The sequence below is a fragment of the Rhinoraja longicauda genome, chromosome 22 (genome assembly GCF_053455715.1).
Source record: "Rhinoraja longicauda isolate Sanriku21f chromosome 22, sRhiLon1.1, whole genome shotgun sequence".
In the NCBI taxonomy this organism is placed as follows: Eukaryota; Metazoa; Chordata; class Chondrichthyes; order Rajiformes; family Arhynchobatidae; genus Rhinoraja; species Rhinoraja longicauda.
Genome location: NC_135974.1, coordinates 17,180,745 through 17,205,414, shown reverse-complemented (window position 1 = coordinate 17,205,414; position 24,670 = coordinate 17,180,745). Strand labels below are relative to the sequence as shown.

The 24,670-nt window shown below is 39.9% G+C and overlaps 1 protein-coding gene across 1 annotated transcript in view; it reads right to left on the bottom strand.

The window, feature by feature from the left end:
• unm_sa1614 (un-named sa1614) overlaps positions 1 to 24,670 on the bottom strand; it is a 102,081-nt gene that overhangs the window by 34,310 nt on the left and 43,101 nt on the right. The window contains exons 7-15 of the mRNA XM_078418853.1: positions 21,324 to 21,409; positions 13,655 to 13,730; positions 11,200 to 11,286; positions 10,434 to 10,534; positions 8,017 to 8,086; positions 6,395 to 6,482; positions 5,335 to 5,383; positions 2,896 to 3,059; positions 593 to 726 (exon numbers count right to left, since the gene is read on the bottom strand). Coding sequence (XP_078274979.1) covers positions 593 to 726; positions 2,896 to 3,059; positions 5,335 to 5,383; positions 6,395 to 6,482; positions 8,017 to 8,086; positions 10,434 to 10,534; positions 11,200 to 11,286; positions 13,655 to 13,730; positions 21,324 to 21,409 — 855 coding nt within the window. The remainder of the gene's footprint in view (positions 1 to 592; positions 727 to 2,895; positions 3,060 to 5,334; positions 5,384 to 6,394; positions 6,483 to 8,016; positions 8,087 to 10,433; positions 10,535 to 11,199; positions 11,287 to 13,654; positions 13,731 to 21,323; positions 21,410 to 24,670) is intronic.

Here is a 24,670-nt window from a genome sequence, read left to right as displayed (position 1 = left end):
TGTTCATTAAGTTTTCTTATATGTATTATGGAGCTCTCTAAATTGACGTGCACCTTCACTATTGACCAAAAATTATACGGCATCTTCTTCACTCTCAGCACTCAGTTCTCCATTTCACACTGAGTGAAGACAAAACGTCCTTTAAAAAGTACTAAATTATGCACTTAATTTCCAGAAAGAGACAAATCATGCATACAGAATAGGGGCCCAGTTCAGATATTACCTCACTGAATAGCTGAACATGATTAAGAAGCTAAACAACCACTCCATGTTGGAGGAACTCAGCTAGTCAGGCAGCATCCGTGGAGGGAATGGACAAGCACGTTTCAAGTCAGGACCCATCTTCAGTCCGAAACGCCACCAATCCATTCCCTCCACAGATGTTGCCTGACCTGCTGATTTACTCCAGCACTTTGTGTTTTGTTCAAGATTCTAGCATCTGCAATTCCTTGTGTCTCCACCTATCTCCATGTTATTGTGTTCCTTCCTGTAAATATCAGGGACATGATGGTTGTCCAACAGAATGTCTTTTTCTTTACAGCAAAAAAAAAATCGAAAATAGGCTATTAAAATTATTAAAATAGAACCTCACCAAAAGTTCAGCAGTGCCAAGTTTATCCAAAGAGAGAGATTGTATACGAGAGTAATGTACACCCATCTCCCGATGAATTCCAGAACATTCTATACAAATCAGGATTCCAAGATTGGTAGAAAGCCAGGTTGGACCTGTGGGGAAAGTCGACAATAACTGCATGTAATTGTTGCAAATACTCACTAATACACAATATAATTAAAAATGACAAAAAGTAAATACAGGTGTGCTGTGCAAGTGGTAGCTGGTGCGGCTGGGAAATAATAAACATTTATATCAATAATATCTTCAAATGGTTAGCCAGAAAGAGGACAAAGAAAAACATATTTTGTTTTTTATTTCCAAGTAATGTGCTTCCTCTTATTTAATTACATCATTGTAGCTATTTGTACGTTCCAATTGCCCAACCAATTGTGCAGCCTGGTGCCAATTCTTGAACAGGATTGGAATAAATTATTTTGTTTTCTTCTAAGCATTCTGAAGATCAGACTTTGTATTTCTCTATGATAAATGGTTTTGCAAGTGTCCAGTTATAATCCCAGATGTCCCAACATTTGATTTTACAAATCTAGAATTTTGATGTCCAAAATTCAGTTTTAGTAATATATATAGATATTCCTTATTATTAAGTGGGATCTTGCAAGATTAGATCACATTTAATCAGAGAGAACCAGCTAACTGAATACAGAAACAAAGAGCTGCAGATACTGATTTATACCAAAGATAGGCACAAAGTGCTATAGTAACTCAGTGGGTCAGGCAGCATCTCTGGAGAAAAATGATAGGTGACGTTTCAGGTCGGGACCCTTCACTCTTCCCTTTTCTCCAGAGATATTGCCTGATCTGCTAAATTACTCCAGCACTGTGTCTCTAACTGCATAAGAATTGGCTTAATGTAGGAAATAGAGGGTGACAGTGGAAGGTTGTTTATCAGACTGGAAACATGTGGCTAGTGGTCTGCCCCAGGGATTGATGCTCAGCCCAAGTTGCTGTTTGTCATCTATGTCAATTATTAGAATGTGGATATAGAAGGCATAATCAACAAGCTCATCAGGAAGGCTGGCTCCGTCCTGAGAGTGGAGTTGGATTCATTGGAGGTGATCTTGGAGGGGAGGATGCTCCTCAAACTGCAGAGCATCTTGGACAATGCAGTTCACCCCCTCCATGACACACTGGTCAACCAGAGGAGCACCTTCAGCAACAGACTGGTTCCACCAAGATGCAGCACAGAACGCCACAGGAGATTCTTCTTCCCCTGCGGCTATCAAACTGTACAACTCCTCCCCCTTCTGTTGTGGGGTTGACTGCCTAACCCCTCCCCCTACCCCCTCCCCCTCCCCAATCTTTGCACATCCCCAATCCTAGACTTTCCACTCGTCACTTTAATTTCATGTTTCATGTATCTTGTTGTGTTTTATGACTTTTGGCAGACTGATTTCCCTCCCAGAATAAATAAAGTTCTATCGTATTGTATAATTAGTACGTTTTCAGATGACACAAAAATTGGTGGTATCGTAGACAGTGATAATGGCTATCAAGAATTACAGTGTGATCTTCTTGTTCAGCTGGGCAAGCGGGCCAAGGAATGGCAAATTGAGGTTAATTCAGATAAGTGAAGTGTTACATTTGGGAAGTCAATCAATGGTAGGGCAGAAGGTTCTGGGAGTACAAGTACATAGTTCCCTGAAAGTGGGTTAATAAAGTGGTGATGACACTTGTCACTATCTACCCTATCGGTACCCTTTATAATGTTAATGTTTCAATTTGTTCTTTTCTTTTGGTTCTGAGTTCCTTGTTTATTTTTTCTTGTTATCTATGGCTAATTACTCAGGTTGGATTTGGGACTTAAAGGGATATGTATTTCTTGTAAATATACTTATTCTTTAAATATTAGCCATTGCTATAAAACACAGGCCTGAATTAAGCAACTTTTCTTCTACTACTACATAAGATTGTGTACCACTGGCAAGTTCACTGCTTCACGGTTCATCTCTGAAATAGGTGCGGTGAGCCACCCTGAGTGGAATGCTGAAGCCTATATAATAAACCTGTAGGTAGAAATTACACGATTTTGAAAGAGAAGTAGGTGAGATAGAGAGGTTGGGAAACACCCATTAACCTTAGGACTTCCCAGAAACATGGCCCATTCCGTTCTTATTTCTTAAGCAGAGTTTGTGGGCACCGATGAAAGTTCATCAACCTCTCTACAAGTCTGCTGCACTGAATATATCCAGAATTTTCTGTTTTTATTTTGGATATGAACAAAGCCATTTCATTTCACTTTCTTAACACCATTGTCTCACCTACTGCTCCACAATCACAACACTCGCTATTCCCCGACATTTGTTGGATATCTTCAATGATGGCTTTGGTTAGGTCTTCAATACTACTCTCTGCACAACTGTGCTCTTCATGGAAAGCCATATTTAGAGCTTCTTGCTTGCAGTTAGTTAAAACAGAAATCCACCTTGACAAAAATGGAGAGGAACATGCATTAAGTTCATCTCTGATCATTCACAATATCTCGATAGCCCAAGACATTTATTGCAACGTAAAGATATCGATTGTTACAACAATATTGCAAAGATAACGATAAGACACTAAAGCTGTAATACTTCACTACATCTGCTTATCCAGTTTCTCCTCATAACCAAAACATTCTATCCCAGGCAATGCTCTCGTGAATCTCCTTACACCTTCTCCAGTGCAAGCACATGCTTCCTATGGTGTGGTGACCAGAACGTCACACAATATTCCAGCTGTGGAGTAAGCAATATTTTTATAATATTCTGTCAAGACCTCCCTGCTGTTATATATAGTGCCCCAGCTGATGAAGGCTAGCATTCCCTATGTCTTCTGGACTACCCAATTTACCTATGCCCTCAGCTTCAGGGATATCTGGTCTTGTTGAGCAAGGTCTCTTAATTCCTCAATGTTCCCTAGGGCACAATCATTCATGGTACATATTATTAGCCTTCCTGATAAGATTGCCTATTAATTTCCATCTGCCGTAGCCCGTCCCAATTTAACAGTTGAAAGATGGGCAAGGCAACTGCACATGGAATTTAATCCTGAAAGGTGACGGAAAAATGATTACATATAAAAAATATTGGGTTTTTTTTAAAAAGGGACTCCCAATGGAACATGGAAGAAGCAAAGAAATATAAAATGAAGTAATGAAATATAAAATGAGAGGCCAGGTTTCAATCAGATACGTACAGAAGGCACTGTGGAGCAACAGCCTAAAACAGTCTAACCACAAACGCAGAACTCAAAGTATGAGAGTCAATTGCTGGTGTTAGCCATCATAATTGGGCGGCACGGTAGCGCAGCGGTAGAGTTGCTGCTTTACAGCAAATGCAGCGCCGGAGACTCAAGTTCGATCCTGACTACGGGTGCTGCACTGTAAGGAGTTTGTACGTTCTCCCCGTGACCTGCGTGGGTTTTCTCCGAGATCTTCGGTTTCCTCCCACACTCCAAAGACGTACAGGTATGTAGGTTAATTGGCTGGGTAAATGTAAAAATTGTCCCTAGTGGGTGTAGGATAGTGTTAATGTTACGGGGATCGCTGGGCGGCACGGACTTGGTGGGCCAAAAAGGCCTGTTTCCGGCTGTATATATATGATATGATATGATAATTCTGAATGACTTTCCTGTCAATTGACTTTGTAATCAGTATCTACCAGTGTATAAAAAGGGACTAAATTGCAAGCAGCAGCTTTCTAGCTGCACTCAAATTGAAAGTGATGCTCACTTCTATTTTTAATTAAGTTCAAATGTGAAAGCCAAGAACAGAGAAGTGACACAGGAAGTCAATGTGTTGCTGACACTCACCAATAACTTTTGCAAACATTTGATCAAAATATTTCACATTTGATTCAGACACATACAAGAACAAAGTATCAGGGTGAAGAGAGTAGCTAAATATGGTAGTAGTAATTGATTTAAGGCATCTAAAACTAGTCGATGTATGACAATGGAAAACCATGCACTAGATGCATATCTAACATCAAACATGGTTGCGCAGAAACAAGGAACTGTACATGCTGGTTTACCATAGAAAGATACAAAATGCTGGAGTAATTCAGCAGTCAGGCAGCATCCCTGGAGAACATAGATAGGTGATTTTAGGGTCTGAAAAAGGGTGCCGATCTGAACCGTCACCTATTGGCATTTAAGTGACCTTTGGATAGGCTCATGGATATGCAGGGAATGATGGGATATGGATTACATGCGGGCAGAGACATTGTGGGCCGAAGGGCTGGTTCTTATGCTATACTGTTCTATGTAAAACAAAGAAAATATGGGAAAAATATATTTGGATAAAACCATTGCTGATTTTAGGTCTATTTGTGTACAAATACATCTACTCCCCTCCAGTTAATCAAAGCATTGCAATTAAATCCACTCTCAATTTTAACATTAGCAATCCTTTCTACACTCAGTTTGAAGATTAATAAGTTGCTGTAATAAAATAAACGAGAAAACTGAAGAGATTTCAAATGTGACAGCAAAAACACAGAAAAAAATACAACCAAGTAAAATATTCAGACATAAAATACACCCACGTGTTAAATGATAAGAAACTATAGATTTATTAACATCAAAATACACAGTTGGGTTTAGCTAGCTTTCAAAAGAAAAGTCTCAAATCATTTGAGCCCATACACTGAGCTTTCAAAAATGCCCAACAATCCATTATCTGCATGTGCCAACCCACAACTGGTCGGCTGTCTACTTACGCCATACAGTCCAGCTCATCATCTGCTAGAAAATGATAGGTGCGGTTATCTAAAAGCAAAACAAAATATATTACACTAGAATAACTGAATGAGATATAACAACTACATTGTGGACCTACCTCTATGATATGAAATTAATTCCCCTTCAAATCTACAGTTATATTTGGATCTCAAAACAAATGAAAATAAAGATCATATCATTTGGTCTTACATTATCATTATTCACCACATACCAAGTGAAGAGAAACAAGTGAGAAAATGGGTTTGGAACTCTCTGCCACGCAACTGCGTATTTCATAGCTTGCATTTGTACTTAGAAGTACAAATTTACCTTAGAGAAAGACAATGTACATGTGTGCACTTATGAGCAGGGAGGTGATGATACAACTTTATAAAACACTGGTAAAGCTACATCTGGACTACTGTCTACTGTTTAGTTCCCCACTCTGTAGGTAGGATTGCAATGGAGAGGATTTATAGACATTTACCAGGATATGGCCTGGGATTGAGTGCATTCACTTAAGGGGAGGCATTGGATAGGCTGGGCTTGCTTTTTTTCAATGGAGGAGGCTCAGAGGACTCAAAAGCAATGTACAAATTTATGAAGGGCCACAAAAGAGTAGATGTCACAGAACTTCATCCCACTGCAAAAGTAACTAAAACAAGAGGAGATAATTTAGGGCGATATTTGAGAGGTTTAGAAATGATCAGATGAAGAAAATTTTCACCGAGAGTGTGATTGGAATCTGGAACACAGTGCTTGAGTAAGCATTGGATGCAGATACTCACACGATGCACACAGTCTGTGAACCAAGTGCTGATAAATTGGATTAGCAAAGATAGATACTTGCTGGTCAGCGCTGACATGCTGGGCAACAAATAATGCTGATCGTAATGGTGTGTAGGAGTATCATATTAAAAACCTCTGAGTACTGACAAATTATACGCCAACTGCTAATAATAAGTATGTTTTATTGAGCAACATGATTCATAGAGTGATGAATATTAGGGAATAAACACATATTCAAGAGTGGGAAAAAATCAAAATGATTGTCCATACGTGAAATGAGGTCAAAGCATTTTTTATCTTCCAAACTAGGCTTCACTTGACAGGTGAGGAGGTTGAGCTTTGCTGGCTGTCGGTTTGGCTGGGAAAAACAGAAATGAATAAAAAGACATTAAGATAATGTATCCTACTATTCCATTCCACAATATAAAAGCAAAGGAAAAAAAAGAGCATTTGCTCATTGCTGAACACAATGTGGTTCCTGTAAATGCCTAAAATATATCAAGCTAGTTCAAAAATAAATCATGACCGGGTAATATAGGATGTAACTCTGTTGCAGTTGTAAGATTAAGAATTATATTTGGGGCAGTGTAAGGTATTCTCAAATTAGTTTGGGGAAGTTTATAAAATAGAGACATGAGGTTAAAGATGAAGTAAGTACTGATGATGTACTTACTGAACAATGCTAGTCTTTATGTTCTAAAACAAAACGTTTCAGTCTTTCATAGTTCGTACTTAGTGTGATTCTGCCCCAAACCAAATGTCTCATGATCCAAGCTCTTTACGTCCATGGAGGAAATAATTATTCACAATCACGTAAATACATTGATCTATATCAACCAAATTCACACCATTGTAGGGATAGTTTGTTTCACTTGTGCATTGGAAATTGGGAAGGTAAATAACAATGTAAAAGGCATTTTACTATCCACTCAATTCCTGACCATTTCCAATAATTAGTGGCAGGATTTTGCAAGTAACAAATAATTTTCCTATAGAAATAGCAGTCTCAGGCATTGGTCCTCTTTTGCTCATTGGCTCTATCCACTTAGCTGATTGTCACCTCAGCTTTTTTATTTGGCAAATACAATATAGCAGTGCCAGGGTAACTCAGTGAGTCAGGCAGCATCTCTGGAGAACATGGATAGGTGACGTTTTGGGTCAGGACCCTTCCTGCAGTCTGAATGAGGGTCCTGACCTGAAACGTTACTTATCTATGTTCTCCAGAGATGCTGCCTGACCCACTGAGTTACTGCAGCACTTTGTGTCTTCTTTTGTAAACCAGCACCTGAAGTTTCTTGTTCATACAGTAGAGCAGTTGTATGGAAACATTGAAAGTATCCTTCAAATCAGTACACAACTTCATCACACAGGAACAGGAAGAGCTGATACTTCATTGAGTCTCAAAACTTACAGCCTCTCAGCCTTCAACTCCCACTCTTACTTCTATATCCTATCCTGGCCACATAGCCTGAAGCTCATGCACAACCAAGGGTGGCTTGACTTTTCACTGCTAGCAGCCAATCTGTGCACTTCCCATATTTGTAACAAGAGGATTTCAATTGACCCTTGTTACAATTACAGTGGCCTTCTGCTGGATCCGCCATAAGAGGAAAAAAAATCATTTCCAAATTAAATCTGTACCACTGTACTTAGACTTGCTGTACACTTCATCATGATGGTGATTCCTTTTTAAACTCCTTCTGATTTCCATGAATGCTCCTAATTATGTTTTTTTATGCTCTGGGGAAATTAGCACTAGTCAGTGTGAAAGACAAAGTTGTGTGAAGAAATGAGAAGTTATTCAGTCACCAGGTGATTGTAAACTGAGGGGCATTTGCTGCCAGATAAAATCAACAACAGATGTCCTAGTCTTTTTTCCATGCTGAACTCACTGTTCCATGCGATATGGTGAGGTAACAGTTCTTTACGATACATTTCCTCTTCTGCCAAACTTTCCTCAACCTGAATGAGAAAATATTTATGAAATAATATTGCTCAATTTCAAATATTTTTTAATCAAGAAAATATCATCAAACACATTTATATAATAATGGGGTAAAAAAATTATACACAGAAACTGAATGCTGGGATTGTGAAGTGAAATAGACCCATGCGCATTTAACAAGGTGCAAAATGCACACAATATTCCTGTTGCAAACTCATTAAAAAAAATGTTGCAACATTCTAAGTTAACACTGCTATTTAATGTCTTGGCCAAGGACCACAAGTTTCAATTTAGTGAGTGATTAGAATCAGTTTAAGATAGCCAAAGCCAATTTAAACAATGCCTACATTTCTTAAAGGGGAAAGTAGTAAGCTAAAAACGGTAGACACTGGAAATCTAAAATAAAAACAGAATCTGCTGGATTATTCAGCAGCTCAGGCACTAGCTGTGGAGAGAGATACAGATTTAAAATTGGGGTTTGATGGCTTTGGGTATGTGTTTTGTGCCTATATTTAGAAGTTAGCAAGAAAGCCTCAACAGAGGATTGCTGTGGGCACCCCACCTCTCTGCTATGACTCTGGTTGATGAAAAGAAGGACAAACACCTTCTTTTCACGGGTGCTGGTTAAGTTCCCATGGCAGAGAGTCAATCATAAAGAGAAACAAGGTCATCATGAGGAATCAAGCCCCAAAGATAGATACAAGGATGCAAGATATTTGATGACATTGCAAGCAGGGAAGCTACTTCACTTCCACTAATTCAATCACTGTTCATACTACTCATCCTTCATTGTTGCTAGCTCTAAATCCGTAAACTCTCTACCCATCAGATCTGTGGGATTACCTTCTCTAGAAGGACTATGGTGGTTCAAGAAGATGGCTAACCAACACCTTCTCGAATACCCACATTCTCTTAGGTTAAGAAGAAGAATTTTACAGAAGGAAGGAATCACAATGAAATGGTTGGTCCATTGGCAGACATACTTTAAATTACCCATGAAATATAAAGCAACGTGAGGGGGAGTTGAGCTCCAACCTTCCAAATGCCTTTGGTTGGAGCCTGGAGTTAATTTTTCCAGAACGTGCAAAATGCCCATCTCAACTTACAGATCCAGCCTAACTCGTGGATCCAACCATTATGCAGCATTGATGATCAATATCTTATCTCCTCCTGGAGCACAAGAGGAATCCATTGGATATGTGCGTGCTGTGGTGGAATCCCAGATGTATGGCTTGGAAGCTATTGCCGACATGGCCCTCAATATCGATGTTGAGTGCCATTTTGAGGGTATCACAACACACTAGCAGCCTGCTAGGATTGCTAGGATCGCTGATGCAGTTTTTGGCAGGGGTTCCATGACGGTTTTGCCTTCTTTCGGGATAACAGTATTCATCATCCCCATGCTACATGACCAGTGTCCTTCTGTTGTCTGTGTCCACACAGTCTAGACTATTGCCTCTCAGGGAGATGGAAGATGGTCCATAATTGTTTAAGACCCTCAACTGTAGCTTTCTCCCCTGTGATACCACAGCCTTTTACTAGCCGCAGAATAACCATTGGAGAAGCAATGGAGGGTCAGGCAAAGACATGCACAAGACAAGCATTAAGAACATGAATGATACCTCTATTTTTCATCGTGGTTAGATGCATGGTTTTAAAAGCTGATATGGTTTAACCTTGTGCCCATCAAGTTTGGTTGAAAAGATGCAAAGTGATCAGCAGCAGAGGGATAAGAAGATGAGATATGGTGCAACAGTTTTTTTAACAATTATTATTCATTTTTGGGATGTAAGTATTATTGGTAAAGCCAGCATTTCTGTGAGTGGAGAAGAGGTAACATGTCTTTTAAAGTGGTTTTAGGAGGAGAATTGCTTGCACCAACAGCATATGACATGCCTTTTAGGAGAGGGAGGTGAGAAAATTTTGAAGTATTTAGTCATTCTTGAATTATTCTCAACATTGTTCAAAGTTCAATATTTATGAAGAGCATGCAAATGTTCATACCAGACTTTATTTTAGCAAAATCCTTGATCATATTATTTGTTTCAAGAGTATTAACATTATGTTAGATGACAACAATTGATATAAAATACCCAAAAGCATAAGAAGTCACTTTGCCCAGATCTATGCAATTTAAAAATGCTCGTCTGTATCCCCAGCAGCTTAATTATTACAGAGGGCGAGTCCTCCTAACTATTATAACCCTAAGCAATTAGCTTCCTTGACTTCTTTTTAGCAAATACAAATTCTAACTGCTGCAGCCTAAACCACAAAATGTGATCTACTCTGAAGGCATATTCCACCGGAGTCAAATATTTGTAAGACTGATGATTTCCAGGTAGATGAGATTACAATCATACTAACCCATCACTTTTCTTGTACAGGATTCCTACTTTTTCAGTACCATACTGCTTATTGGCCTGAAGTTGGTGCATACTGTAAACAGACTGGCGGTTTGTAGGATCCTACAGGAAAAGAAATCATAAACAAATGACAACATCGGTGAAAGTCCCTTGGTCATGGTGTTCAAAACTTTGTTTGTGCACTTCACAAATAAGCAGAGTTTATTATTATTGAACATGTTCTTGCAGAACATATGCTGGAAATAATATGTATGAAAACTTTGCTTGAAAAGAATAGAATATAAATAAACTGATTAAAGCAAGGGCTGATTTAACTAATAAGAAATTCATCCCATTGTAAAGTAGAAATCTAGATGGCATACCCACAATGTCAAGATTAATTCAATTTTCCAAGTATCTTTGTTGTTTCAGGGGTCATCGTGTCTGAGCAGTAGGATCTTTGTAATATTTATTACCTTAATATTTATTTCTTAATTAAGCAATAGAATTGCATATAATTGCAGGTAAACAGTGTTACACATAACACAGCCAAGACCATAGCACATTCCGTTGATACATACACCACACATTTGACTTAAATAACACATGAACACCAACATGACTGAACAAAGCTGACTTTCCCCCCCCTCATTAGATCTGGAAACAACATATTAATTAATTGTGTTCTTAGCTTTATATTCAATGCATTGGTAGACAATGAGAACACTATATAGTTTTTAAAAAATCTATATCATGACAATTCAACAAGCAGAACAGGTTTGACTAACCTCCTTGTGGTCTAACTGTAAAGTTGGTTTGAGCTGATCTCGAAGGCTACATAGCTTCTTCTTTTCCTCATCCTGATTCTGTTTAATCTGGAGCAATGACAGACAAATGGTTTAATTGAAACTGCACATCAGGAATTTGTTCTTTTCATCCCACGCATTTTACAAGGGATTCCATGCAGTTCCTCCCTAAACAAAGCGTATTCATTGGCAACACTATATGACTTGGGCCAAGATAAAATAACTCATTTAAATTGGCTTTCCTGTGTTTGTTGTTCTTTACTCCAAATCATCAAGGTTTTAGTTCCTAGCTTGTTGAAAATTAATTTACACATGCTGATCTCTGACTACTTAACCAATTCTTCACCATTTCAGGCAGTTAAGCTTTGTTTAGTTTAGCTTAGAGATACAGCATGGAATCAGGCACTTCAGCCCACCAAGTCTGCAAACAAGCACGTCTTTGAGATATGGGAGGAAACCGGAGCACCCAAGCAAACCCACATAGTCACAGGGAGAATGTTCAAACTCCACACAGACAGTACCCGAGGTCAGGGTTAAACCTAGGTCTCTGGCACTGTGAGGCAGCAGCTCTACCAGCTGTGCTGCCCTTGTCAATGTTTCAATTATATGCAATCTGTATCCTATGGTTACCAAGCTCTGTATTGCTGGAAGTAATATTTTCTTCTTTCCTCTGTCAAAATTATAGCTGATTTTAAATATCCGTATTGTGTCTCTTCTTAACCTTGCCCATTCAAATGACAATAGCCCCAGTCTCTCTACATAAATGAAGTCAGTCACTCTGGAAATATATTACAGTAAACCTCTTCTGCACTCTCTTCCAAGCTTTGACATCCTTCTTAAGTGTGGACACAATAGGCTGTAATTCATTGTTATGTCAAATTTCACAAAGTCACCACATGAAAAACCATTAAATATCTTTTTGATAATATTAATTCAGGGAGAATTGAGAAAAATACCCACTCTTCTTTAACTACTATTATCTCTGGAGTCAGAGTCTATATATGAATAAATAAAAACTATTCATCAATACAAAAAAAATGGACTTAGTAGTCGGATGATTCAACAAAGGGGGAGGAGGAATTGTAGTGCAAACCCAACACTACAAAGAGTAGGATCCCAGGGAATACAGAGGAGCAGAGGGATCTTAGTTTACGTTCAAAGATCCTTGAAGGTAGTAGTGCAGGTAGCTAATCATGGTTAAGATGACATAAGGGATACTGGCCTTAATTAGTCGGGGATTGAATATGAAGATAGAGAGGTTATTTGTAAGTCTTTTTTAATTTTTTGTAAACTAGAGCCTGCAGTTTGTGTTAGCAGAGAGATTATTCTCAGTTGGAGCACTGCATGCGGCTCTGGTTCCCAAACTCTAGGAAAGATGTGATTAGCTGGAGAGTGTGCAGTGGAGAATCACCAGGATGTTGCTGGGTTGGAGAGACTGGGGTGACTAGGTTTGCTTTCCCTGCAGAGGAACAGGGTAAGAGGGTATATAATTCAGGTAGACTTTGGCTATCTATCAATCAAACATTGTTGCCTGCTGTTCTCCAAGTCTGCCTTTAATCTGATACACATAGACCCATGAAAAATGAACCCTCTAAGCCTACAGTTAAGAGAATGAATCATCTAGGCCCACCTTTGGCTGTTTTCCCTTACAGCTGCGTAGTGTCCATTCGCCAGCTCTTTTAGATTAGGGGTGCTAATATTTTTAACTGATTTTCTTTTTTAATCTTTGCCAATTTTTGTCACTAATTGCAACAATATATATCTCAAGGTGGGCCACTGATGCTGCTGGTAAGTTATATTTATAACAACAGCTGCATGACTCAGGAGCTTCAAACAAAGGTGCTTATTCTGACTCCAATAGCAAGGACCTCCCTCCACATGATGCATATACTATATATACTTGACATCACTAAATCCCCTAACTATGTTACTCACTTAGATAATTACATACAAACCACAAAATGACGGGCAGAACATCCACCATTTCCCTTTTTTCATTTTCTTTATAGCCTCTATTATAATTTATGTGGGTTTAATGATTTACCTATTGATGGAAATCTCTTAATATTTCCATTCTTCAAATTGTCACATTTATCACAATCTTCCCCTTAACTACAATGTCTGGATACCACCCCTCCCCCCCCATACCATTCTGTGAAGACAGACACAGACACATCTGGACCTTATCCATGTTTTACTTCTTTATCTCAATGGCTTTTACTGGGCATTCCTCTTACCATCTGTCTTCATAAAACATTGTTGTATTTTTCCTTATTTTGCTTATTATGCTGTTCTCTTCTTTACATGCGAGCCTAAACAACATCTCTAATTATATAGTGATCAATTCAACACTAATTTTTTAGCAAAAAAATAAAAGCTGGCTGATCATGAAGTAATACAGGGTCAGGTGAACTGGAAAATTGTATAGTGTACTCACGTTCTGTAAATCTGCTGCAAGCATTTCAACATAATGCCTAATCTTTTCAGCTGTTTTCAAGCCTTCTTGAAAGAACCTATAACCAATGACAGTAAAGCTTCATCATTGTTTTTAAATATTAGACTAATATTGTTTTATATTTTCTAAATCTTCTCTGTCACTTTGATGCATTAATGTCAATGCCAATAATGCTGAGAATAGTTCAAAACATCTGTGCACAGATGCCTTCATCTGTGGTCCTGATGTTGCCATCTTCATAATGGCTTGTGCTCCCCATGACACAGGTTAAATTGTTTCAGGGGTGGGAAGGGGTTTCTCCATCTTCATCTTCTGCTGTTACCGCTCGCTGTAAATACCAATCCTACCCCCTTTCCCCAACACCTTCATTTTCTCTCAGCCAGAGGCTACCATGGACAGAGTCCCTTAACGGTACAACTCACTTTCCATGAGCCAACATGGAAATGTAGTGCAACTGTCTGCTTAATCATGCAGATAAAGTTTTAATGATTGAAGGGAGAAAACTTCAATAACAATTTCTTCAAGCAAATTAACTTTTTTGCTGACCTTTGAACTGACATTAGACCAAAGATGGGAGGGATCTCATTGATACCTGCCGAATAATGAAAGGCCTGGATACAGTGGATGTGGAGGGGATGTTTCCAGTAGTGGGAGAGTCTAGGACCAGAGGGCAAGTCTCAGACTGAAAGGAAATATTTAGAATGGAGATGAGAAGGAATTTCTTTAGCCAGAGGGTAATGAATGTGTGCAATTCATTGCCGCAGACGGCTCTGGAGGCCAAGTCATTGGGTATTTTTAAAGTGGAGATTGATAGGTTCTTGATTAGTAAGGAGATCAAAGGTTATGGGGAGTGGGCAGGAGAATGGGGTTGGGAGGGAAAAATAGAGGAGCCATGATCGAATGGCAGAGCAGGCTCGATGGACCAAATGGCTTAATTCTGCTATGTCTTATGATTTTATGAAGTGTTCTGCTCATTTAGCACAACCAGACTGTTGAAATTCATGTCCTAGGCATGTAGGCAGAGCGGAAAAATCCCAAATCCAACATTAATGAGATAGTCTGCTCTCTTTCAACAGTATATTTTAATGGATGTTTTAATATCCACATTAAGTGTAGTACCAAGAAATTGACATGGGAATGGACAACATAATTTAGATCTCTCTGCTTTATATTCCTTTCAGCAACTTCCAGCTGTAGATTAGTATGTATAATATCTTGGCACAGAATCAGTTTGACAATATTACAACCCAGCTCCAAACCATCATTCATATCTAATGAGATTCAACTTTGCCAACAAGCCCTTGAGAGTTCTGCCCTCTAGATATATCTCAGGAGAATAAAATGAACTGCCAGACAAACCATAGACCATCCAGTTTCATGTTTTTACAAGCTGAAGTCATTTAAATTTAAAATGGCTACTTTAAATGTGTAAGAGTTCCACCAGGCATTTCTAGTTTGTACAAATGTTCTGGTCATTTTTATCCTTTTTACAATTAAGGCGAGCAATCTGTTAGCCAACCAAAATATAACACCCTAATATATAACACCACTAAAAGGTGAACCAAAGCCACCTCCAGCATCTGACCATATCTTTACCCGGGAGATAATTTTGCAATGCCATATTGTTTTTTTCTGGGGCTACCACGGCTGGCACGAGAGTTAATTGCTTACATTTCAAAAAGAGAGTAACTATTCTTTCGTACTGGTATACCATTTTATTTTGAATGGGAAGGGAAATTGCTACGTAAAACTTGTGTGAGAACTTCAACATCAATGAAAGGTGCCATCTTTCAGTCCGAGCGGCGGATAGGTCTTTCAATCAAATCCTGTACGGTCAGGAGATTCTGTGGCAACAGGCGAGACTCAAGGATTGTGTGTTGCCTCCCTGGTGCCAGGGTCCAAGACATCTCAGACCGATTGCTGAGCATCCTCAAGGGGGAAGGGGAGCAGCCGGAAGTGGTTGTGCATGTCTGCACAAACGACGTCGGGAAGAATCGGAAGGAGGTTCTGCAACATGAGTTTAGAGATTTAGGAAGAAGGCTGAAAAGCAGGGTGGTTATCTCTGGTTTGCTTCTAGTACCTTGTGCTGGCGAGGGCATGAACAGGTAGATAGGGGATCTGAATGTGTGGCTGAGGAACTGGTGCAGGGGGCAGGGATTTTGATTTATAGACCATTGTGATCTCTTCTCGGGTAGGGGTGACCTGTACAAAAGGGATGGGTTGCATGTTAACTGGAGGGGGACCAACATTCTGGCAGGCAGGTTTGCTAGTGCTACACGGGTGGGTTTAAACTAAATAATGGGGGGAGGGGTTGACAAATTGGAAGTATAAGGATGGAGTTAAAGGGAAAGAGAGTACAGGTAAAGTTACGAAAGACACCCAAATTAATGGGACGGAAAGTTCAAGAAGGGATAAGAGAGTAAGGTCAAGTGAAATAGGAACCGGTGTGAGAGGGGAGGTGAATACCGAATTAAAAGTGTTATATATGAATGCACGAAGTATAAGAAATAAAATGGATGAGCTTGGGGCTCAGTTAGAGATTGGTAGGTATGATGCTGTGGGAATTAGAGACACAGCTGCAAGAGGATCGGAGCTGGGAACTGAATATTCAGGGTTGTACGTCCTATTGAAAAGACAGACAGGTGGGCAGAGGGGGTGGGGTAGCTCTGATTGTAAGGAATGAAATCCAGTCCTTTGCGAGGGGCGACTTGGAATCAGAAGATATAGTCATTGTGAATAGAACTGAGAAATTGTAGGGACAAAAAGACCCTAATGGGAGTTACAGTGCCCTCCATAATGCTTGGGATGAACACCCATCATTTATTTGTTTGCCTCTGTACCCACAATTTGAGATTTGTAATAGGAAAAAACAAAATCACATGTGGTTAGTGTACATTATCAGATTTTAATAAAGGCCATTTTGATACATTTTGGTTTCACCATGTAGAAATTACTGCAGTGCTTATACATAGTCCCCCCATTTCAGGGCATCATAATAGACAATAGGTGCAGGAGTAAGCAATTCGGCCCTTCGAGCCAGCACCACTTGGGACACAGCAATGTCATGTAAATGAAAGTAGTCATGTTTAGTATTTGGTGCATATCGTTTGCATGCAATGGCTGCTTGAAGTCTGCAATTCATGGACATCACCTGTTGGTGGGTGTCTTCTCTGGTGATGCTCTGCCAGGCCTGTATTGCAGCCATCTTTAGCTTATGGTTGTTTTGGGGGCTAATCCCCTTCCGTTTTCTCTTCAGCATATAAAAGGCATGCTCAATTGGGTTCAGATTGGGCGATTGACTTGGCCACTCAAGAATTGACCATTTTTTAGCTTTGAAAAATCCCTTGGTGCTTTAGCAATATGTTTGGGATCATTGTCTTGCTGTAGAATGAACCACCAGCCAATGAGTTTTGAGGCATTTGTTTGAACGAGCAGATAGGATGTGTCTACACATTTCAGAATTCATTATGCTACTACCATCAGTAGTTGCATCATCAATGAAGATAATTGAGCCAGTACCTTCAGCAGCCATACATGCCCAGGCCAAAACACCCCCACCACCGTGTTTCATAGATGACGTGATATGCTTTGGATCTTGGACAGTTCCTTCTCTCCTCCATACTTTGCTCTTGCTATCACTCTGATGCAAGTTAATCTTCGTCTCATCCGTCCGCAAGACTTTTTCCAGAACAGTGGTTGCTCTTTTAAGTACTTCTTGGCACACTGTAACCTGGCCATCCTATTATTGCGGCTAACCAGTGGTTTGCATCTTGCAGTGTAGCCTCTGTATTTCTGTTCATGAAGTCGTCTGCAGACAGTGGTCATTGACAAATCCACACCTGATTCCTGAAGAGTGTTTCTGATCTGTCGGACAGGTGTTTGGGGATTTTTTTAAATTTTAGAGAGAATTCTTCTGTCATCAGCTGTGGAGGTCTTCCTTGGCCTGTCAATCCCTTTGCAATTAGTAAGCTCACCAGTACTCTCTTTCTTCGTAATGATGTTCCAAACAATTGATTTTGGTCAGCCTAAAGTTTGGCTGATATCTCTAACAGTTTTATTCATGTTTCTCAGTCTCATAACGGCTTCTTTGACTTTCATTGGCACAACTTTGGTCCTCATGTTGATAAACAACGATAAAAGTTTCCAAAGGTGACGGAAAGACTGGAGGAAAGACTAGGTGCTGAGAGCTCTCATACCTGTATTAAGTATACAATTACTGCGTCCCAAGCCATTATGGTGCCCTGAAATGGGGGGGACTATGTATAAACACTGCTGTAATTTCTACATGGTGAATCCAAAATGTATAAAAATGGCCTTTATTAAAATCTGACAATGTGCACTTAAACCACATGTGATTTTTTCTATTACAAATCTCAAATTGTGAAGTACAGAGGCAAATAAATAAATGATGGGTCTTTGTCCCAAACATTATGGAGGGCACTGCACCTACAGCTCCCCAAACAGTAGCCTGGATATAGGGTGCAAGTTGCATCAGGAGTTAAAATTGACATGTAACAAAGGTAATGCTACGGTGGTTATGGGAGATTTCAATATGCAGGTAGATTGGGAAAATCAGTTTAGTACTGGACCCCAAGAATGGGAGTTTGTGGACTGCCTCCGAGATGGATTCTGAGAGCAGCTTGTACTGGAGCCTACTAGGGAGAAGGCAATTCTGGATTTAGTGTTGTGCAATTAACCAGACTTGATGAGGGAACTCAAAGTAAAGGAACCATTAGGAGGTAGTGACCATATTACGGTTTTAATCTGCAATTTGAGAGGGAGGTAAAATCAGAAGTGTCAGTATTGCAGTTGAACAAAGGGGACTATGGAGGCATGAGGGAGGAGCTGGCCAAAGTTGACTGGAAAAGGACCCTTGCAGGGATGACGGTGGAACAGCAATGGCCGGAATTTCTGGGAATAATCCAGAAGATGCAGGGTCATTTCATTCCAAAGAGGAGGAAAGATTCTCAGGGGAGTAAGAGGCAACCGTGGCTGACAAGGGAAGTCAAGAACAGTATAAAATGAAAAGAGGAGACGCATAACATAGCAAAGATGAGCGGGAAGCCAGAGGATTGGAAAACGTTTAAAAAACAACAGAAGGTAACTAAAAAGGCAATACGTGGAGAAAAGATGAGGTGCGAAGGTAAGCTAGCCAAGAATATAAAGGAGGATAATAAAAGCTTCTTTAGATATGTGAAAAGGAAAAGATTAGTTAAGACAAATGTGGGTCCCTTGAAGACAGAAACCAGTGAATTTATTATGGGGAACAAGGAAATGGCAGAAGAGTTGAACAGGTACTTTGATTCTGTCTTCACTAAGGAAGACACAAACAATCTCCCAGATTTACTAGGGGGACAGAGGATCTAGGGTGACAGAGTAACTGAAGGAAATTCACATTAGGCAGGAAATGGTGTTGGGTAGACTGATGGGACTGAAATCTGATAAATCTCCAGGGCCTGATGGTCTGCATCCCAGGGTGCTCAAGGAGGTGGCTCTAGAAATCATGGACGCATTAGTGATTATTTTCCAATGTTCAAAAGATTCTGGATCAGTTCCTGTGGATTGGGGGATAGCCATTATCCCACTTTTTAAGAAAGGAGGGAGAGAGAAAGCAGGGAATTATAGACCAGTTAGCCTGACATCGGTGGTGGGGAAAATGCAGGAGTCAATTATTAAAGATGTAATAGCGGCACATTTGGATAGCATTAACGGGATCAGTCCAAGTCAGCATGGATTTACAAAGGGGAAATCGCTTGACTAATCTTCTGGAATTTTTTGAGGATGTAACAAGTAAAATGGATAAGGGAGACCCCGTGGGTGTAGTGTATCTGGACTTTCAGAAAGCCTTTGATAAGGTCCCACACAGGAGTTTAATGGGCAAAATTAGAACACATGGTATTGGGGGTAGGGTATTGACATGGATAGAAAATTGTTTGGCAGACAGGAAACAAAGATTAGGAATTAACGGTTCCCTTTCAGAATGGCAGGTAGTGACTAGTGGGGTGCCGCAAGGCTCGGTGCTGGGACTGCAGCTATTCACAATATACATTAATAATTTAGATGAAGGAATTAAAAGTAACATTAGCAAATTTGCAGATGACACAAAGCTGGGTGGCAGTGTGAACTGTGAAGAGAATGCTATGAGGATGCAGGGTGACTTGGATAGGTTGGGTGAGTGGGCAGATGCATGGCAGATGCAGTATAATGTGGATAAATGTGAGGTTATCCACTTTGGTGGCAAGAAGGTGACAGATTATTATCTGTATGCTGTCAGAGGAAAAAGGGAAGTGCAACGAGACCTGGGTGTCCTTGTACGTCAGTCACTGAAAATAAACATGCAGGTACAGCAGGCAGTGAAGAAAGCTAACGGTATGCTGGCCTTCATAATGAGAGGATTTGAGTATAGGAGAAAAGGGGTCCTTCTGCAGCTGTGCAGGGCCCTGGTGAGACCACACATGGAGTATTGTCTACAGTTTTCGTCTCCTAATTTGAGGAAGGACATTCTTGCTATTGAGGGAGTGCAGCGTAGTTTCACGAGGTTAATTACTGGGATGTCAGGACTGTCATATGATGAAAGAATGGAACGACTGGACTTGTATGCACTGGAATTTAGAAGGATGAGAGGGGATCTTATAGAAACATATAAAATTATTAAGGGATTGGGCACGCTAGATGCAGGAAACATGTTCCCACTGATGGGGGAGTCCAGAAGCAGGGGGCACAGTTTAAGAATAAGGGGTAGGCCATTTAGAACTGAGATGAGGAAAACCTTTTTCACCCAGAGAGTTGTGAATTTGTGGAATTCTCTGCCTCAGAAGGCAATGGAGGCCGACTCACTGGATGCATTCAAAAGAGAGTTAGATAGAGCTCTTTGGGCTAGCGGAATCAAGGGATATGGGGGAAAGACAGGAACCGGGTACTGATCGCAAATGATCAGCCATGATCACATTGAAGGCTGGCTTGAGGGGCCGAATGGCCTACTCCTGCACCTATTTTCCATGTATTTATGTATCAGCAATGTTGTCAGCTTCATTTGAATCATTTAAATCCTCTTGTACTTCCTGGGGTACCTCTCAGATTTCCTATAGAATAATTTTGTATCACTTACATTATTGGCTGCGGCTTTCATTTATGTCCACAAAAATGGACCGGGAGTACAGGTTATTTTCGGCTCACTATACATCATACACTTTCCTGAAGAAGTCTGAAGACTGAAGAAGGGTCCCAACCCAAAAGGTCACCTATCCATGTCCTCCAGGGATGCTTCCTGACCCGTTGAGTTACTCCACCATTTTATGTTTTTTTTAACACTTTCCTATGGTCAGGTTTACTACACTCTGGCAACAAAGTGCCTCAATTCGCAATACCCATGAACTCCTCGACTAAACTCAGTACAGCAATCTTCTATTCTGAACTAATCATCCTGTGGCCGGCCGAGATGACATTGGTAACCAGTGCTGAAACAGAGTAAGCTTTGTGGCACTGCTCCATGCTTACCAGAAACTCAGATATGTGTCATGATGACTCACACATCTATCTCCCTACACAATACAATTTCAGACCTAAATAGCCTAAACTTACAATTTAATCAGTCCAGACGCATACCTATGAATAGGATAAAATCATGAAAATAAAAACAGATGATCCTTACATAAACTGTGCATGGCAATAGCTGGTGAAGTTCTGCAGTAAGTCCACTCCTTTTTTCGTCTTTATCTCATTCACTTTTATCAGATACTAAAGATAAACAAAAACAAAAACAATGCATAAATTATACTTCCTTCACTCCCTTCAAGAAATCTATGACTTTTTGAGTGGCTGTGTTTTAGAGTTCTTAAATGCCAATTGTTTCAGAGGAAGTCAACAAACACTATTGTACACTTGCTACAAATTCAACTGATGCTGCAGGTCAAATAGCACTATTGATTTTGGGGAATAGTATCTGCCCGACATTTTCACCATGTTAACGTAACTAAGAAGTCCAAATACATTACAGCACATCTGTATTGTATCTGTTTATTGTAATATGCCACAAAATATGATTGTTGCTGACAGTAAAAAATGTCAGGTATTCTTTGGCAGCAGTGTGGTTAGAAAATCTGATTAAAATCAAAAACAATTTGATATCATTGTTTATAGAGATAAAAATTACGTGTTGACAAAGGGAAAGGTAGCCAAATTAGCATTATTTGGCACCACCGCTGAACCATCAAATCTTCAAGCAGGAAAGTAAACTTGGCAGTGAAAAGCTACATTTGTCACAGAAAGACTCCTGGAAAATTTCAATAACAATCAACAGTGAAGGAAAATTAGTCATCAGTGGAAGACCGAGCTAGTGAAAAAATAAAAATTATTAACAAGGGTAGAAGAGAAGATTCCAGCTTTTGTACAAAGCATGTGGAAACAGAAATGATCTTCCAAAAACCCGATGAGATTGTCAAGAACAAAAAACAATTAAGATGATCTTGTAAAATGTTTGTTATTACACAAAGATTCAAAAGGTATAATGACATCCTTTCAGTCCCATTAATTTCTTCTGTCTACAGATGACTGTGGACTTTCTGGCATCCTTTCAGTCTCATTAATTTCTTCTGTCTACAGATAATTGTGGGCTTTCTGGCTTAGCTCAAGACAGAACTTTCAACCAGCTCTAAAAACATCTGCACTACCCACACTCAACAAAACACAAAAAAAATGGATTTCCTGTACACAATCGCATTAGTGGCACAGAATAATTGACATTACTGGCCGAGCAAGGTGAATTGCAAAGTGCTGGAACTGAATACCAAGGTGAGAAAATACTAGTGCGGATACTACTGGCAAGCCTTAAAGGCAAGGTGATGTATCAACACAATAGGTCAGCATTTTCTGGAATTGGAGATTTCACCACGTATCCACTGAGCTGAATTATTTTTCCCGCTTCAGGCTGAAATATTATTGCACCACAATAATAGAACTAATATCCTGACGGACAGGTTTTCAAGTATACAAGGAAGGTTTATATATAATTAGCAGGAGAACAGGATCAGACAGGAGGCTTGTGACTAATGGGGTGGCTCAAGGATTGGTTTTGGGCTCTTTGGTGTTTGTTAATCATATCAATGAGTAGGAAAGAACTGCAGATGCTGGTTTAAATCGAAGGTAGACACAAAATGCTGGAGTAACTCAGCGGGTCAGACAGCATCTCTGGAGAGAAGGAATGGGTGACGTTTCGGGTCGAGATCCTTCAGACTGAGGATTTATCAATGATTTGGATGAGAATGTAATAGGTATGATTACTATGTTTGCAGGTGACAAACCTAAAATAGGTGTATCATAGACAGTAAAGATGGTTATTAAGAATTACAATAGGATCTTGATCAGCTAGACAAGTGGGCCAAGGAATACAAATGTCCCTAGTGGGTGTAGGATAGTGTTAATGTGCGGGGATTACTGGGTGGCACGGACTTGGAGGGCCGAAAAGGCCTGTTTCCGGCTGTATATATATGATATGATATGATGATATGATAGTGAACAGTAGGGCCCTGGGGAATGTCTTAGAACAGAGGATTCCAGGAGTACAAGTACATAATTCCCAGAAAATGGTGTTATAGGTAGACAGAGTAGTGAAGAATGCATCTGCCTGCCCATTTTCTGTCAGGGAAATGAATATAGAAGTTGGGGTGTTATCTTACAGTTATACATGAAATTGGTGCAGCTGCACTTGGGAGTACCACTTTCAGTATTGGTCATCCTGCAACAGGAAAGATGCTATTAACTTGGCAAGAGTGCAGAGAAGATTTGCAAGGATGCTGCTATGACTCGAGGGCCTACACTACAAGGAGAGGTTGGAGGTAGTCTAGCACTTTATCCCTTGGAGTGCAGGAGGTGAAAGATGATCATGTGGAGGCGTACAAGATCACGGTGGGAATAGATAGAGTGAATACACAGAGTCTTTTCCCAGGGGAAGGGAATCAAGAGCTAGAGTACAGGTTTATGGTGAGAGGGGAAATATTGAACAGGAACCCAAGAGTTTTTCCACACAGAGGGTGGTGGGTATATGGAAAGAGCTTCCAGATGAAGTAGCTGAGGCAGGTACATTAACAATATTGGTAATACATTTGGACAGGTACATGGATAGGAAAGATTTGGAGGGATGTAGGCCAGGCGGTGATAGGTGGGATTAGCTTGGATGGGGCATCTTGGTCGGAATGGGCGAATTGGGCGGAGCTGTTATTTCCATGTTGTATGAAATATTGTTCCATTTATAAACTACTAATGGTATGGCTAGCATCTGCGATTTTGGTGAACACTATCTCCTTTACCAATTAAATTTGAGAGCAGAGGTATGATGAGAACAGTGAATTGGAATTACTAGTTACAAAATGGGAAATAAAACGTGAATAAATAGAAGGGAAAGGCATAAAAATCACAAAATCTCAAGAAACAATCTACTACCTGCAGGAGCAGAATTCGAGTTGGTTCTTTTCATGGTTTCCAAATATGTGTGGCATTGCAGGAACACAGATCTTGTTATTGAAAGGTTAATATGTAATTACATACAAATCCTAACTTTCTGCAGCAAGCCAAATTCATATTTATCATGCCAATCAGCAAATGTTTGAAAATCATATGTAGTCTGTAAGATTAGCTTTTGTGTGATGAACATTGAACATCAAAATAGTCTGACATTTTTTGATGATGCGCTAAAAAAAACTACTGCTGTATTTTTACTCTGCAAATGGAAAGGCAGAAGGGAAAATCGGAAGTGTCGGTATTGCAGTATAGCAAAGGGGATTACAGAGGCATGAGGCGGGAGCTGGCCAAAATTGATTGGAAGGAGGCCCTAGCAGGGAAGACGGTAGAACAGCAATGGCAGGTATTCCTGGGAATAATGCAGAGGTTGCAGGATCAATTTATTCCAAAGAGGTGGAAAGACTCTAAGGGGAGTAAGAGACACCTGTGGCTGACAAGGGAAGTCAGGGACAGCATAAAAATTAAGGAGAGGAAGTATAACAT